The 18,260-nt window shown below is 42.2% G+C and overlaps 1 protein-coding gene across 1 annotated transcript; it reads left to right on the forward strand.

Annotated features, from left to right (window-relative positions):
• Window positions 1-852: 852 nt before the first annotated feature.
• On the forward strand, window positions 853-14,686 carry LOC308299583 (annexin A1-like; the record flags this gene model as incomplete). Its single annotated transcript, XM_080743378.1, has 11 exons — window positions 853-924; window positions 1,409-1,523; window positions 1,720-1,814; window positions 2,530-2,643; window positions 3,008-3,098; window positions 3,252-3,388; window positions 4,128-4,221; window positions 4,805-4,900; window positions 5,275-5,333; window positions 14,242-14,374; window positions 14,538-14,686. 11 exons carry the CDS (start codon window positions 853-855, stop codon window positions 14,684-14,686), a joined length of 1,155 nt encoding a protein of 384 aa, XP_080599504.1.
• Window positions 14,687-18,260: the final 3,574 nt, after the last annotated feature.

Here is an 18,260-nt window from a genome sequence, read left to right on the forward strand (position 1 = left end):
GCGATGTAAAAGCCATTGTTTGATTTGTGTATGAAGCAAGTGGAAATTAAACTTGTCACACAACCCGTTGCATGTAGAAAAGGCCCAAGGTATACACTATACGATATCAGTGTTTAGTAAACTACATCGTCAAACGGGTCTACAGTTACAAGTTGCTCAACCTGTATGAATGAATGCTGGCATTGAGAGAATGCAAGCTAGGGGGTTGGCCAGCCTTGGAATACTTTTGAAAACAACCGTACAAAGGGAGTCACTGCAAGGTGTTGCAGAATTCACAAGATTGCTCTTTAACAGAACGGGTGAGTTTTGTTTTTGTTTGAGTGCATATAGTTTTGCCATTACATTTTTGTGGGATATTAAGTGTTTCAGTAGGTGTGAATAATCTGTTGGATTGTTCTTGTTGAACAGAGTGTGTGACGTGTAATCTCTCTAAATCAGTGGTTCCCAAACGTTTTAGTTTGTGACCCAAAAGCGAAATTAGACATTTGCCAGGACCCAAACTAGTGAAGATAGCAGATCAGACACGACATGTCACAGACACGTGAGCTTGTAGATCGGCTATTTTCTCTACTTCTTAAACATTTGTTTTCTAATTTCTTAGGTTTTTCTTATATTTATTCATGACATTTCTTTATCATTTTATCTTTTATCATGACAAATTTTCCTTTTTTGTTAATGTTTTTTGAAAATGTTTTGAATAATTAAAAACCAAATAGGAGACAGAAAAATTAAGGGACCCATAAAAATATCTGTGACCCACAAATCGATCCTGACCCGCTGTTTGGGAACCAGTGCTCTAAATCACATCAGGGTCCTTATTCAGCTGTGTTTTCAATTCATAGCAAAGCAAAGATGACTTTCTTCAAGAAGTTCTTCAAAAACATTATCCATGACAGGGACCCTGATAAGGACTCTGTGGACTCAGTGAGTACCGGTTCATCACAGTTAATGTGTTTAAGTTAAAGTCCAGTTTTGGTGTTTATAATTATGGTCTTTTCTCTGTTGTCTTATTGAGCTAAAATTGAACATGGTCACTCTGTGTTGTGAGAGTTTCAAGCTATGAATGAACGTATGAAACCCCTTTCTATGATTTCTGAGATGTGATCAATATCAATTAGAGATTGTAGCCTGTGTCTGGCAGCAGAATATTCAGCAGTGTATTCAGGCCTGGAGTTTCACCATTTTAGCCTGGCCTTTGGTGTTGTCAAATCAGCTGGGTCACTGGAGCAGCCTGGGCGAGGCATCAAGGCGCCTCAGTGCATATCATTTATAAGGCCAAACTCTGGGGACACGGTGGCCATGTGAATACTGCCCTGGTCAATTACCAGTGGGGATCTGAGTGGGTTAGTGTATCTTTACTGTCAGTTCATTCTCAATACTTTTTCTGATTGAATGTATATATTCACAGGGCAAGGGTAAGCCATCGAAGCCGAAGCCTAAGTTCTATGGAACTGTTCCTCCGTATCCTAACTTCTCCGCCAGCAGTGATGCCTCAGAACTGCAGAAAGCCATGGAAACCAAAGGTATAAAGAACTAATTAGTGAGGCACTGTACATTATAGGCCTATACTTCTACATTAATTACAAAATGACTTAATTTCTTCAAGATTGGATTGGATCTCTTAATCCACCTTGAGAAACTTGAGAAAGAATACACATTTTTCTTTTAGTGTGTAGTAGCCGTACTAGCCTACAACATAACATATATTCGCATTCACAGGAGTAGATGAGGATGTGATCATTTCCATTCTGGTGAAGAGAAGCAATGAACAAAGACAGAGGATCAAAGGAGTCTATGAGCAATCCACTGGGAAGGTGAGTCATGGTCCTCAAAACCTGTCCCCACATAGTCCACAACATCTTGGGGGGTTGAATTATAGCTTTTAGGGTATTAAAATTCAGGCTACTTTTTATAAACATACTACTAGGTTTTTCAATTGATCATAAAGAGAAAATTTGTTTCGGCTGATTTGGTTTTGGACAGAAAAGAAGATGCCTCTTTAGTTTTTTTGAGGAGACTTATTCTTTCGTGTATCATCGTCCTTGATTGGTTGACAACATTTTATTTCACAAGATTTCTTGTTACTTGGGAGGCCATGGGGAGACGGCAATGAGTGAGTGACTGCCTGCCTACGTTCTTAAACAAAAACTAATCTGTTATTTTCAGCAAGTGACATGTCATGAGAACTTTAGTGCACATTAAAAGAATTCAATCAATTGAACATGATCTCATGTAAACATGCCGGATTTAGAAAGAAGCCAATTTCCGTCTGTAGTCCCACTGCTCCCACATATAAAACATCACAACAACATGACAAACTGAAAAACAAATGACACATGCCTACAAATAAATAAAATACCATACCTAATTTAAGCCTTTAACAAGCAAGCTAATACCTGCTATAAGTCTAATACCAAACCAATAGATATGTCAAAATCGGATTTAGATATTCTAAGATTTAAAATGATCTACAACGTAATAGTGCTTTGAATACTTTATTAGTCAGAAATGCACTTGTTTCTGTTTCAGGCTCTGGCTGATGACCTGAAGTCATCCCTAAGGTCAGACTTCGAGGATGTTGTTCTGGCTCTGCTCATGGCACCTGATCATTTTGATGCCCACTGTCTCAGAAAAGCCACCAAGGTGTGTAGTTTAATTAATATCGACAGAAATCGTTTTCAAGTTCAATATTCACAATTTTTAATATTTATTTTTTGGCTTTTATGCCCAATATTCACTCTTTACGATAGCCATGGTTACAGAGTCTTGTAATTTTAAGAACCAAGCAGTTAAATAGTTTTGTAAATGGTTTCTTATGAGGAACACCTGAATGAGGAATATGGGTTACAGAAATCAACAATGTTTTTTGAACCAGTGTTTAGAATGGATTTGAATATATGTTTGATTTTACCATTTTAATTCTTCGTTACAATTCTTTTTGAAGAATACAAATGATACATTAATTAATAATCTCTTTTTTAAACACTACCAATTGTCTATCCAACAGGGACTGGGCACACATGAAGATGTCTTGGTGGAAATTCTTGCATCACGGTCAAACTATGAAATCAATGAGATCAAGAGTGTTTTTAGCGAAGGTACAGTAATTTTATATTTGATGCTCCCAAGTCCCACTTTACCATACAACAAAAACAACCTTCGTTGTGTTATCGTTCCTACAGTATATTGCACAGTAAAATGTTTATATTTCGGAGTGAATTCCAAACTATGAAGTGTTCTCTCTCCATCAGAGTACCAGGAAGAGCTGGAGGACGTCATTAAAGCGGACACCAGTGGAGACTTCACATTGGCCCTTCAGGCCCTGCTGCAAGCCAACAAAGATGAGGACAGTGAAGTGGACTTGGACCTCGCCAAAAGGGATGCAAAGGTACAGTACTGTACTGTAGTAACATGACCAACATGCAATGCAGTGGTTCTCAAACCTTTTAATTTCAAGGACCACCATAACTACGTCGACCTCAGGGTCTGTAACCACCTAAGGAACCCTGAGTGTCCCTAGGCCTAGACCAAAGGTCTTCAACAGGGGGTCCGGGACCCCTAGGGGGTCCTCAGAGTTACTACAGGGGGTCCTCCAAATCTTTGTGTGATAGAAACTTTTTTTATATTAACCACTTGAACCCTAGCGCCCATATTCTGAGAACTTTGGCCAAAAATAGCAGATCTACAAGCTCACAATGCTATTTTTGGCAAAGAGGTTTGGTGTAGAGGGGAAAAAGAGCAGATTAAGTACAGAGTGAAAGGTCAAGTTTATTACTTATTGACGGTTCAAGTGGTTACATATCTGAAAACACAAATTGACATGAATCCAAAATACACTGATGATTGTGCTGTCAAACAATGAAACTATATGGAATCTATGAAAATGTTGTGGGGGTCCCTGCTTCATCTCTCAACTAAGGGGTTCTTGGCCTGAAAACGTTGAAGACCCCTGCCCTAGACTTTTGAGAACCTGTGTGTATGTGGTCGCTTCAGGACAGAACATTGTAAAAAAGGCTGTTGGCAATTTGTGTTTGATGCTGCGTGACTGCGTGGACCTTAACTGCATTTCCCTTTGTGTATCAATAAAGGTATTGTCTTAACTGAATTTATAATAAATTCTATGACAGGCTCTGTTCGAGGCTGGTGAGAACACCAAAGGAACCGATGTCCAAGCTTTCATTGACATCCTGACGAGTCGAAGTGCTGCTCAGCTCTCTAAAAGTAAGGTTCCTTTATCCACTTTAACCCATTTTGGATCACTGCCATTTTCCTTAGCTTTCCGTAGCTACGACCAAACTGTTGGTACAAAGCCTGCAAGGTCTGTCCAAAATGTTCAAGTGCAAACCGATAGCTGGTCACATCTTATTATCTTATTACAGGCATATAGTTATGAATAAATACTATGTAATGTTAAAGTAAGTAAATCAATATGCCCATCTGTTATTTGTTGGGCTTGAGTTTATGATTTCAGCATTTCTTTCTCCCATGCACTCCTTTGTTTATTTCTCTAATAATAAACATGCATTTGCATAAAGCAAGCATTTGTCTACTACTCCCATGTTGATACGTGTATTCAAGTCTTGAAAAAGATCTGTTTACGGTAGCTTTAGAATGTATAAACAATATGCAATTAATGTGAGATTAATCATGATTAACTATGCGATTCATCAGAGGAAATATTTTAATCGATTGACAGCCCTAGAATAAATATAAACGTTCTGTATTTAGGTAGTTTCATCATGACCACCTGTAAAATTAAATAAAAAACTTAAAGTAAATTAATGTGCACCATTTGACCTCGTAGCGTTCCAGAAATACGCTGGCCTCAGTGATGTCACCTTACCCAAAGCCTTGGACATGGAGCTGAAAGGAGACATTGAAGACTGTCTTGTTGACATTGGTGAGAAGGATTCTTCCTAAAATGATTCCAATCAGAATCTTATTGAGTAAACAGGATTTTCATTATGGCCAGTGGGGACATTTCTTATCCCTGCTTCTGGGCAGACTGAATTAAAGACTCTATTGAAGAGAAGAAATTTAGTTTTGGGAATTGTACACTGTATGTTTGATATCAAAATGTAGTTAAGCGTCACCCCTCTGTATTATTTATGTATTCATCTTTAATATATATATATATATATATATATATATATTATTTGAACTTAGGGTCATATGTGGAAATGACTATAGCGTTATTTATGTCACTGTGCTATGCGCTCTTACTCAGTGATCCATCGGGCTGCCCTCCTAAACTGTGTTTCTTTTGATGTACAGTGAAGTGTGCCTGGAGTAAGCCTGCGTTTTTTGCTGAGAAGCTCCATCTGGCTATGAAGGTATGATGTCTGCCTGTCTTTTGTGTGAATCGGGTTTAATGGAGTGTCATGTTTAGCCTCACAAACTGTTTGCAATTTCACTCCCTTCCCTACTCACTACAGTGCACAATATAGTGATTAAGATTCCTACTATTTGTCACATACATTGCTGTATGTGAGAATGGTTCTCTGTGTTTGACCCATCTCACTGTGCCACAGCTGAAATACAAGCTCACGTCGTGTCGCAGATGCAACCGTTGTGAGCTTGTAGATCACACTCTGCTGCGATGCCGGAACTGCCGCGCACCTTCTGAGCAATGCACGATGGGATGTTGGAAACTTGTAGATAGGCGGTTGAAGATGTAAGCCATTTACCATGAGAGGGAGTGGGTTGTTGGCTGATTTACCACTGTTTCAGGCAGGGACGTGCTGGCCATTGGGAAAAGCGGGACAACTCCCGAACGGCCGGTTCATTATCGGTCGGTCCAGGCCGGGCCATTAGGAAAAAATGAAACTGTTTGCACAAAAGTAAAAAATTTACTGTTTGCACAAAAAGTAGTGAAAACAGCAGATCTACAGTGCGAGGCGTTGTGTGCTTGTAGATCGGCTGTTTTGACTAGTTTAAATCATTTTTTTTTTTTGGACATACATGTGCATATCATATGGAAACTAGACAATATTGTTCCTTCGAAACAATTGTGGGCTCGCTTCAAGCCAGAAAACAATGTCTATAAAAGTACAAAATGTCAAGATCGCAGGCAGTGCTCTCTTTGACGTTACTGAAATTAGCTGCATGCATGATTTGAGGCATTTTGTTCCAAAAATGTGTTATGCAAAAGTTGACCCGCTGGTGGCGCTATAACAGGCCAATGTGAGAAGGGAGGCATCTGTTCCTTGACCTAGTGGGAATGTGCTTGCAAGATTTCACGCATATCGCAGGCTGTATTCATGAATTAATTAAAAAATAAAGTGTGCATGCGTGTGCGTGTGTGCGTGCGTGAATGAATGAATAAATAATAAAGTGTGCGTGCGTGCGTGCGTGCGTGCGTGCGTGCGTGCGTGCACGTGCGTTCGTTCGCTCGCTCGCACGCACGCACGCACGCACGCACGCACGCACGCACACACACACGTGTGTGCACGTGCACTTTATTTATTTATTCATTCATTCATTGAATGAATGCGTTCGTGGAACGAATGCTCACTACGGTCATCTGTATTTTTTAAGCCCTGGGAAACCCACCTTAACGCCCTCATTAGCATAATGTATGCAAGCATAATGTATGCGCAACACGCCCACACGCATTTCCAAACCATGCACCAGCCCCAATTTTCATACGTCGACTAAGCTCCTCCCCTTCATTTACATACGGTCGTCTGCATTTTTTACGCGCTGGGAAACCCACCTTAACGCCCTCATTAGCATAATGTATGCGAGCATAATGTCTGCAAACCACGCCCACACGCATTTCCAAACCATGCCCCGCCCCCAATTTGCATACGTCGCCTAAGCTCCTCCCCTTCATTTACATACGGTCGTCTGCATATTTTACGCGCTGGGAAACGCCACTTAACAGCCTCATTAGCATAATTTATGCGAACCACACCCACACACATTTCCAAACCATGCACCGCCCCCAATTTTCATACGTCGACTAAGCTCCTCCCCTTCATTTACATACGGTCGTCTGCATTTTTTACGCGCTGGGAAACCCACCTTAACGCCCTCATTAGCATAATGTCTGCGAGCATAATGTATGCGAACCATACCCAAACGCATTTCCAAACCATGCCCCGCCCCTAATTTGCATACGTCGACTAAGCTCCTCCCCTTCATTTACATACGGTCATCTACATTTTTTACGCGCTGGGAAACCTACCTTAACACCCTCATTAGCATAATGTATGCGAACCACACCCAAACGCATTTCCAAACCATGCCCCGCCCCAATTTTCATACGTCGACTAAGCTCCTCCCCTTCATTTACATACGGTCGTCTGCATTTTTTACGCGCTGGGAAACCCACCTTAACGCCCTCATTAGCATAATGTATGCGAGCATAATGTCTGCAAACCACGCCCACACGCATTTCCAAACCATGCCCCGCCCCCAATTTGCATACGTCGCCTAAGCTCCTCCCCTTCATTTACATACGGTCGTCTGCATATTTTACGCGCTGGGAAACGCCACTTAACAGCCTCATTAGCATAATTTATGCGAACCACACCCACACACATTTCCAAACCATGCACCGCCCCCAATTTTCATACGTCGACTAAGCTCCTCCCCTTCATTTACATACGGTCGTCTGCATTTTTTACGCGCTGGGAAACCCACCTTAACGCCCTCATTAGCATAATGTCTGCGAGCATAATGTATGCGAACCATACCCAAACGCATTTCCAAACCATGCCCCGCCCCCAATTTGCATACGTCGACTAAGCTCCTCCCCTTCATTTACATACGGTCATCTACATTTTTTACGCGCTGGGAAACCTACCTTAACACCCTCATTAGCATAATGTATGCGAACCACACCCAAACGCATTTCCAAACCATGCCCCGCCCCAATTTTCATACGTCGACTAAGCTCCTCCCCTTCATTTACATACGGACGTCTGCATTTTTTACGCGCTGGGAAACCCACCTTAACGCCCTCATTAGCATAATGTATGCGAGCATAATGTATGCGAACCATACCCAAATGCATTTCCAAACCATGCCCCGCCCCCAATTTGCATACGTCGACTAAGCTCCTCCCCTTCATTTACATACGGTCATCTACATTTTTTACGCGCTGGGAAACCTACCTTAACACCCTCATTAGCATAATGTATGCGAACCACACCCAAACGCATTTCCAAACCATGCCCGCCCCAATTTTCATACGTCGACTAAGCTCCTCCCCTTCATTTACATACGGTCGTCTGCATTTTTTACGCGCTGGGAAACCCACCTTAACGCCCTCATTAGCATAATGTATGCGAGCATAATGTCTGCAAACCACGCCCACACGCATTTCCAAACCATGCCCCGCCCCCAATTTGCATACGTCGCCTAAGCTCCTCCCCTTCATTTACATACGGTCGTCTGCATATTTTACGCGCTGGGAAACGCCACTTAACAGCCTCATTAGCATAATTTATGCGAACCACACCCACACACATTTCCAAACCATGCACCGCCCCCAATTTTCATACGTCGACTAAGCTCCTCCCCTTCATTTACATACGGTCGTCTGCATTTTTTACGCGCTGGGAAACCCACCTTAACGCCCTCATTAGCATAATGTCTGCGAGCATAATGTATGCGAACCATACCCAAACGCATTTCCAAACCATGCCCCGCCCCCAATTTGCATACGTCGACTAAGCTCCTCCCCTTCATTTACATACGGTCGTCTGCATTTTTTACGCGCTGGGAAACCCACCTTAACGCCCTCATTAGCATAATGTATGCGAGCATAATGTATGCGAACCATACCCAAATGCATTTCCAAACCATGCCCCGCCCCCAATTTGCATACGTCGACTAAGCTCCTCCCCTTCATTTACATACGGTCATCTACATTTTTTACGCGCTGGGAAACCTACCTTAACACCCTCATTAGCATAATGTATGCGAACCACACCCAAACGCATTTCCAAACCATGCCCGCCCCAATTTTCATACGTCGACTAAGCTCCTCCCCTTCATTTACATACGGTCGTCTGCATTTTTTACGCGCTGGGAAACCCACCTTAACGCCCTCATTAGCATAATGTATGCGAGCATAATGTCTGCAAACCACGCCCACACGCATTTCCAAACCATGCCCCGCCCCCAATTTGCATACGTCGCCTAAGCTCCTCCCCTTCATTTACATACGGTCGTCTGCATATTTTACGCGCTGGGAAACGCCACTTAACAGCCTCATTAGCATAATTTATGCGAACCACACCCACACACATTTCCAAACCATGCACCGCCCCCAATTTTCATACGTCGACTAAGCTCCTCCCCTTCATTTACATACGGTCGTCTGCATTTTTTACGCGCTGGGAAACCCACCTTAACGCCCTCATTAGCATAATGTCTGCGAGCATAATGTATGCGAACCATACCCAAACGCATTTCCAAACCATGCCCCGCCCCCAATTTGCATACGTCGACTAAGCTCCTCCCCTTCATTTACATACGGTCGTCTGCATTTTTTACGCGCTGGGAAACCCACCTTAACGCCCTCATTAGCATAATGTATGCGAGCATAATGTATGCGAACCATACCCAAATGCATTTCCAAACCATGCCCCGCCCCTTTTGCATAAGTCGGCTTAATTTACATAATTAATGCGTGCGACGCCCACAAAACTCATTACGTTAGGCCCACTCGTTAAGTCAGAGTCCTCCCTCTTGTTGAAACCACGCCCACTCGTTAATAGCAGATCTACAAGCTCACAACGCGTCTTGATGTGGCGCGTTGTGAGCTTGTAGTTGAAACCACGCCCACTCGTTAAGTTCGACTCCACCCCTTGTATTTGCGTGTAATTACCCCGTCAGCGCGGTGACGAGAACGCTTGTCATGCGGCCTCATTTACAGGAAGGAAGGAAGGAAGGAAGGAAGGAAGAAAGAAAGAATTTGCCTAAATGTGTGGGGTTCTTAACGAGGAGGCAGTAATTACGCACGCACGCACGCACGCATGCATGCATGCACACACACACACACACACACACACACACACACACACTTTCTTTGTTTATTTATTTATTTATTCATGTGTTCGTTCATTCATTATATATTTATTTATTTATTTATTTATTTATTTATTTAAATACTCTGTTGCTAGTATCCACAACTTTCCAACATCCCATAATGCATTGCGCAGAAGTTGGATGGAGCTTCCGTGAGCTTGTATGTGGTATTTAATACCAGTAACACGAGAAGCCAGAAAGCGAGTTTGGAGACGGTAGCACGCTGCAAAACGGAGTTATGGCTCTTTAAAGCCCAGCCGATCGATAGGCAGACGCCTGGGGGGGGGCGGAGTCCAGGGGCGGAAATAAATAAATAATTAATTACATAAATAATCAGTCTCGGAAACAGTCAGGAAATAAATAAATAAATAAATAATCAGTCTCGGAAACATAGTCGGGAAATAAATAAATAAATAATCAGTCTCGGAAACATAGTCGGGAAATAAATAATTAAACCAGTAAGACTCCCTAATATATACTGACTGCGTAGCGATTTGTGTGATTTTAGGGCAAAATCTGTAGGAGTAGTGTCCAAAAATGGGTTTAAAAAAATCGGCCTGAAGGTGGCGCTACATGGGACAGATCCATGTTGATGACATGAGCGTAGAGCAAGTGTGTACCGATTTGTGTGATTTTAGGGCAAGATTTGTAGGAGCAGTGTCCAGAATGAGTTTTGGCCTCATGGTGGCGCTAGAAGAGGAGGGCCATGTGAGAATCGTAGTTTGGCAGGCAAGGACTGTGTGTGCCAAATTTGGCACGGATCGGGGCAGCGGTTGCAGAGATATGAGCAGGGCAAAAGTGTGACGGACAGACAGACAGCCGGTCGAGGTTTCGATAGTAACTGCGACCCGACGGTCGCAATTTATCAGTCAGTGGCGGCGCAGTTGGGCCTGGTGTGGAGACAGGGAAATAATTCATTCAATAAATAAAGCTCCTTTTAGTTGAGCTTGTACCAGTGAACTGTACTGTCATGAAACTTGTCGTAAAGTCTTCAATCAATCACTCAATAAAGGGATCAATACAAACCCACATTTACCCAAAACAGCTGATCCACAAGCCCACATGCAGCCTTGTAGATCGGCTGTTTTTATTGTTTTATTTTTTAAATTGTTTCCCCCTGACTTAGTCTTTTCTAGGATCACCTTTTAGTTGACCTTGTACCAGTGAACTGTACTGTCAATGACACTGTACCTATGACAGTCCTATATCAATAATTCGTTCATTCATGAATGACTTCCCTGTGGAAATAAGCCAAAAACATTACTGGGATCTCCTTTTAGTTCATGTTTATTACGTATCTATCTATCTTCCTATCAATTGGTCACATGCATTCACATTGCACTGAACGCACGCAAGCACGCACGCACGCACGCCCGCTCAGCAGCTGGCTTTTTTTCTTTTTTCTTTTTTTCACAGAGCTCCAGACTCAGACACCGAGGTCTCGGAGGGCACCCAAGCCGGACTGCGTGCTCTGGCAGCGGCCGCGAAGCGGCCGCGGCCGCCCCAACCCACTGGAGCTAGGTAGAGTCTGGTGAAATAAAACCAATCAGTAGGTCCCCATCAACAGATGTCGCTGTAGCCAAGGAATTCACACCCAGCCTGCTCACCTGACCAGGAAGTCCAACCAGTCTGTGTTGGAGAAACAACTAACTGCTGCTGCTGCCTCAAGGTAGGAATCACAGTATGTGTGTTCACTAACACTAATCATTGCTATAGAGTGCTTGTTCAGTAACAGTGTTAAACGGCTCTATATTGTGACAGGAATCCTTCCCACCGAGTGTTTGTTCACTAACAGTGTTACAGTGTGATATGAAAGAATCCACATGAGGGCAGTGTTTCCATTCTCAACTCACTGAGTTGAACAGAGGGCGGAACCCAATGCAATAACAAGTCCTATTATTTAGAAAGGAGTCACGTCAATGTCAGCATTTTTTTCTCTCTCTCTCTTTTTGGCAACATTTTTTAAATCATTTTTTTTAAATCATTTCACAATGTAAAAACAAAAATCATTTTGAGAAAAATGTAATGACCTATACACAGTATCTATAGGCTGTGTCTGTGTATATTCTGAGTGTAGATGTTGTTGTACTTTAACCACTTAAGCCCTGTGTCAGGGGTTCCCAAACTTTATAGACCATTCCCAAAAGAGAAATCAGATGTTTGCTCCAGTACCCAAACGAGTGAAAATAGCAGATCTACAAGCTCACAACACATCGCTTCTCGCTGCGTTACAAGCTTGCAGATCTGCTATGTTCACTACTTCTTTCTTAAACATTTGTTTTCTAATTTAGGGAATTTCTTCGATATTCTTTCTTTTATTCATGAAATGAAAAATGATTTTTTCTTCTTTTTTTTGTAATTAAAATGTTTTTTCTTCTTAAAGGAGTAGTTCACCCCCAAAATGCCTTTTTTTCTATTGATTGCTCATGCCATGGAGAGTAGAGTTCAATAATATTTTTGTTTTTTGCCACATTCCTAAGACAAAGATTTGATTCGAGTACATTTGCCCCCATTGATTCCGGATGGGGACCCGTTTCAAAACGGGTCCCCATCCGGAACGAATGGGGGTACATTTATTGTTATCACATTTTTGTCTTAGGAATGCGACAAAAAACTAAAAATATTATTGAACTCTAGTCTCCATGGCATGAGTAATCAATAGAAAAAAAGTCATTTTGGGGGTGAACTACTCCTTTAATACAAAATGTGGTAATGGTACAGTGCAGCACAACAACAAATACAAATATATACAGTCAGTCCAAGATAATGCAGAAATAAAAATACAAAATAAATAAAAGTAGGAACCTCTTCAAATAAGGGTCATATATGTTGTTGATTTTTTAAGAAAATCTTTTACAATGATAATAATTACAACATTTAGGAAACACAAAATAAAGGGATATTCAACTTGCGACCCACAAAAAGTGGTCCCGACTCCCGACCCACTGTTTGGGAAACAGTGCAATAGACAATCATATGACAAACACAACGCCTTTTACAATTTAGCACTTTTGTTGGGTATAAATTAAATTTGTGTTTTGTTAGTCCACATAATTCTTGTCTACTCACAAGCTGGCCATCTTGCTTTTACGTCATATTCTGGGGTTGAGAAAGCAATTTTAATTCTGAAGTGTCTAATGGGAATTGGGTGATTCTGATTCCAATACCTCCAGGGAAAAAAAACAATTCTGATTTCAGTGCCTTTGACTGAAATGTCCTATAACTTTGTCTCTTAACAGACTGGCCATTTATTATCTGAACGTAACGTCCAAGGCTTACCAGCAGGCCAACCTAGATCTGAAGAAGAAGATGCAATTGGTGAGTGGAACACAACAGGCAGAGAACGTTATTCATACAAACCCATATTATTTGAAATATACATTTATAATAGTTTTGAAAGTCCTATAAAAACCTAGAGGCACCAGTAAGTGGTGAAATGTCATGCAATTCAAGTAATAACGGGTTCTCAGAACTGATCTACTCTGTACCAATGATTACTGGGCTGGCCCAATTCAGATACTGTCTGTATTCAATGTTTTTCCACGAATACTCCAATTTCCAGTTGTAGACTACCGGTAATTGAAAGAAACGTAATGTTTGATCACAGCCCCCTCTGCTCAGCCAGAGGACTTCAGTGTGGCAGGGTAGGCTATGTCAACTATTACTTACCCAATCAACTTGGCCCTGGTTGCTGTGCTGACAACGTGTCACTTTATGACTCGTCGATCAGCATGTTCTTGTTTCGGTACCCAGCATGGTGCAGTACTCCCTTCTCTCTCCCCCTCCCGCTCTCTCCCCCTGCTTCCCTGTCTTCCCACAGACTCCCTCTCCCCTCTCTGTCTCTGGCTCTCTCTGAAGTTTGGGTATTTTTGGTATTTTTTCCCCTCACAAATGTGAACTAGGTAGGTGACTCAGAATTATCAGGTAAAAGTCATAATTGCAAGGAGAAATCACACCCAGTGTGAAGTGAGCGGTGCCTTTTACGAGTTCATTTCATTAAGTGTCCCGCAGAGCTTGGTCAATGAGCCAAGTGTAGCACATGCGTACATGCAAACAGACAAAGCCAGATGTAGGAGCGGTTGGCACCGCTCTTTAAATAGTCGACTCCTCACCCCTTTTCATTTATATCGCTCCTTGTCTCTGTGTCTTCTTACTGTCCTTATCCATGCACCCTAACCTCTCTTTTTCTTGTGTCTTCAGGCTCGGGATGAGGAGAAGAACAGGAGGAACAACATGGACACCACCAACCAGGTCATGTTGGACCTAGAGGACCTGCTCCCCAAAGGCCCAGGTTGCATTAAGGTTCCGGAGCCTGAGCCGGAGCCTGAGCCTGGTAAGTTGTGATCTCCTGCTAGACTAGAGCAGTGGTTCTCAACCTTTTCAGGCCGCGACCCCTAAAATAATCAAATTTTAACTGTTTATTTGCATGTCGCAGCGACGCATTGTGAGCTTGTAGATCAGATATTCTCGGTATAATTAAATCCCTCTCTGCCCAGAACCCGAGCCAGAGCCGGAGAAGAAGAAGAAGAAGAAGAAAAAGGTTGTGGTAGAGGAAGACGTGGAGCTGCAAGCGGCCAATCCCAACGCTGGAAGGCCAGTGGTGGACCGGTCCCCGAGGGCCAGAGGAGGCCCTCCTCCCGTATAACGGAGAGAGAAAGTGATGACGTGCATTCATACGGGTTTTTTCACTCCTGGAATAACTCCTTATCATGTTCTATTCATGAAAACTAATGCATACAATTCATAATGTTGATAATAATAATAACTATTCTACACTGCGATACAAACCATTCTGTATAGTGTGGAATTATTTGGGACTTAAGATTTTCAACAACAAAACAACAAAAAAGTAAATATATCACTTTTACCATACCGTTTTTTTCCTTTCTTTTTTAATTGAAGTTGGTAGTAACTACTATAAAATAATGTAAGAGGTTATTGCCTATTTAAACTGAAATCAAATCTGTAATTAGAATGTTGGACCTTATGTGTCACTAGCCAATGTGTGTCAGTATGTAACAGCTTTGTGTGATTTAATTTTGTTTGTTTTATATGTTTGTTTTATCTTGTGTTTTATGCTAATTTGAACTTGCTCTGTGATCTATTTGTGATTGATTGATTGATTGGATACTTTATTAGCAGTTCGCATAGGAAAAGCACAGGACAGTTCATGTATCCACGAGTTTCCAACGCCCCATAGTGCATTGCGCAGACGTCTGTACCGAGCTTCCGGCGCCGATTTACAAGCTCACAACGGGTTGCATCTGCGACGCGACGTGAGCTTGTATGTCTGCTGTTAAACCCGGAAGTTTGGTCCCGATAGTCTCCAGTAAACTCCCGCGGAAACTTGTGGATACAAGGTCTAATAGGATTTAAACCCAAGAAAGCACAATGGCTTGTTTACATTGGGGTACTTTTGTACTCAATTTATAGAGATGTGTGATGCTCATGTTTGTTACATGTGCATTTGAGCTTTGTTCTGTTATTTATTGTGTAGTTTATTTGATTGTTATGTACACTCGATGTTGCTTGAAATGAGGGTAACTTCCATGATTCCATGAAAAAGCATTTCCTGAGAGGTTTTATATCAATCTGAGTATGGAGAAATAAAGCAATTCCTGACAAGTTTTGTATCAATTTGCCTATCAGCAATTACTGATGTGTTTTTAAAACATCCACCAGGGGGCAACATGTTGACTTTCTGTCATAATGGATGATTTATCAACATATTTTTTTGTCACTCAAAATGTGTCACAATTTTCTTTTCATTGTTATAGCATTTGTGGGGTCACCTGTCTCTCCTCTGCAGTGCTGAATGGCAATCCTGTTGATTGGAAGGGGCCAAGCACTCTGGAGAAGGAGGGGTGTTTGTTTAGCCTATGTTGATATCAGGTTTTGTCTTTTTTATACAGATCTGTGAATGAATTGGCGCCTGGGAGAACATTGTTGAACTTTTAAACAGTACAGTAGGCTACTTCGTTATGTCATTGTGTAAGATAACTCATGGCCTTAGTTAGCTGTGTGTGAGTTTACAGAGTTACCGATTGCGATTACTAATTATGTGATGGTTTGCCTCACCTGGTTAAAAGACATGCTACGCCTACAGGTGCCAACTGCCATAAACCTCCACAAACAAGAAGAGGTAGGTTCAAGTTGGCTTGCAGCTAGCCGTTATGACATCCAGGGTCGAGCTGCCAGGGCCTTCTAAAAGGATTTGTCCTGTTCTAGTTTCTAAAGTTCCTGGTTTGTTTCATTACTTTAGCTGTCAAGTGTTGAGTCCTCAGAACTGAGTGTCCTCAGTTCCTTTATTTGGAGGTTAGTTTTGGCCAGGCCTGAGCCTGCTCTGTCAATAAACCTGCACGTTTGGAGGTAAATAAAAGGCAAAAGTCTGCATGTGGACTTGTTGGAGCATCCAACTGTTTCCCAATGTCCCTATAGGCCTATACCAACTAGAGTTCTCAAATTCTGCCCGAACCCGACCCGACATTTAGGGTAGGGTAGGGCCTAAAATGTATGCTAACTAGTCGGGCCGGGTAGGGCCTCGGGCCAACAGTTAGGGCCCAGTTAGGGCCGGGCCTAAATTTTCAGGACCGTTGAGAACTCTAATACCAACAGTTCATGTTGTATATAAACACAGGGCACAGTTGCGTACTATGTATAGTGTCTTTCATTTAGCTGGGGACCCCCTGGAACCTCCTAAAGGACGCCTGGGGATCCCCAGACCCACTTTGAGAACCCAACCCTTTTGTGGGTCACGACTCGAGTAAAATTCCACTTGTTTTCCTACATTAAAAAAAGTCGCGAAAATAGACAATCTACAAGCTCACAATGCTGCAAAGTGATATGCTGTGCACCTGTAGATCTGCTATTTTCACTAGTTTGGGTCCCGGGCAAACGTCTAAACTCTTTTGGGTGTCGACCTGAAAAGGTTTGGGAACCACTGACTTGGTGATATATTACATTTTTGTGCAAGCGTGAGAAATAAATGGCCAAGATCTTTAAAAACGCCAACCTGAAATTGTTTACACCTCTTGTGAGATGTCTGTCTCCGTCTCTGTTGAATTCCGTGCATGATGGTTTGTTTGTCTGGTGTTTTAAACATGTGTTTGTAAAGGGAAAAAATGTTGATTGTCAGGTTCTGGCATGTAATTACATAATTGAGATGACCTCATCATTGCAGACCACAGAATGAGGTGTCCAAGAAGAATTTTTAAAGCTCTTTCTTTTCTGCCTTTAATGATAGTAGCCTACACTGGAGTTGGACAACAGAGAGAGAGATGGGGAGAGACACGGAGCAGGTAGAAGGTCAGCGGGATCAGGATTCAAACCCGCGACATGCTGTTGCATTGGAGCCTATGTGGTCTGCACTCAGACCACTAGGTCAGTGGGTGCCTGAGTGTCCATAGAAACAACTTTACCTTTATTTTTGGAGCTGTGTGGAGCTCCCTATACATGGCCGTGTGTGTATCCGTCCGTCTATGTATGTGGGTATGTATGTGGGTCCGTATGTAGCCTCAAGAATGTGGTAGTACCTTTTATGACCACACATGTTAAGGGAGGGGCGCTGTTTTCAACTGCAATACACACACACACACACACACACACACACACACACACACACACACACACACACACACACACACACACAGCTCCACTTCGAACAGAGGTTCGATTTTTTTTTATTTTTTCCAATTCACATTTATTTTCTTTTTTCAGATTCAAGGGTTAGATATTTGGAGATAGCTGGATAAAGAAGGTCACAATGTTTTAAAAGTATAAGAAATTGAGAGTTGATTTAGTGTCGAAGTGTCCTTGAGCAAAACATTGAACCCCTAATGGCTCCTGATGAGCAGATTAATTCCTTGCATGGTTTCCTCTGCCATCGGTGTGTGAATGGGTGAATGTACAATGTAAAGCCTCTTGTCTTGGATAAAGTTGCGATGTAAAAGCCATTGTTTGATTTGTGTATGAAGCAAGTGGAAATTAAACTTGTCACACAACCCGTTGCATGTAGAAAAGGCCCAAGGTATACACTATACGATATCAGTGTTTAGTAAACTACATCGTCAAACGGGTCTACAGTTACAAGTTGCTCAACCTGTATGAATGAATGCTGGCATTGAGAGAATGCAAGCTAGGGGGTTGGCCAGCCTTGGAATACTTTTGAAAACAACCGTACAAAGGGAGTCACTGCAAGGTGTTGCAGAATTCACAAGATT

This window comes from Nannobrachium achirus, assembly GCF_963921795.1.
Source record: "Nannobrachium achirus genome assembly, chromosome: 15".
NCBI lineage: Eukaryota > Metazoa > Chordata > Actinopteri > Myctophiformes > Myctophidae > Nannobrachium > Nannobrachium achirus.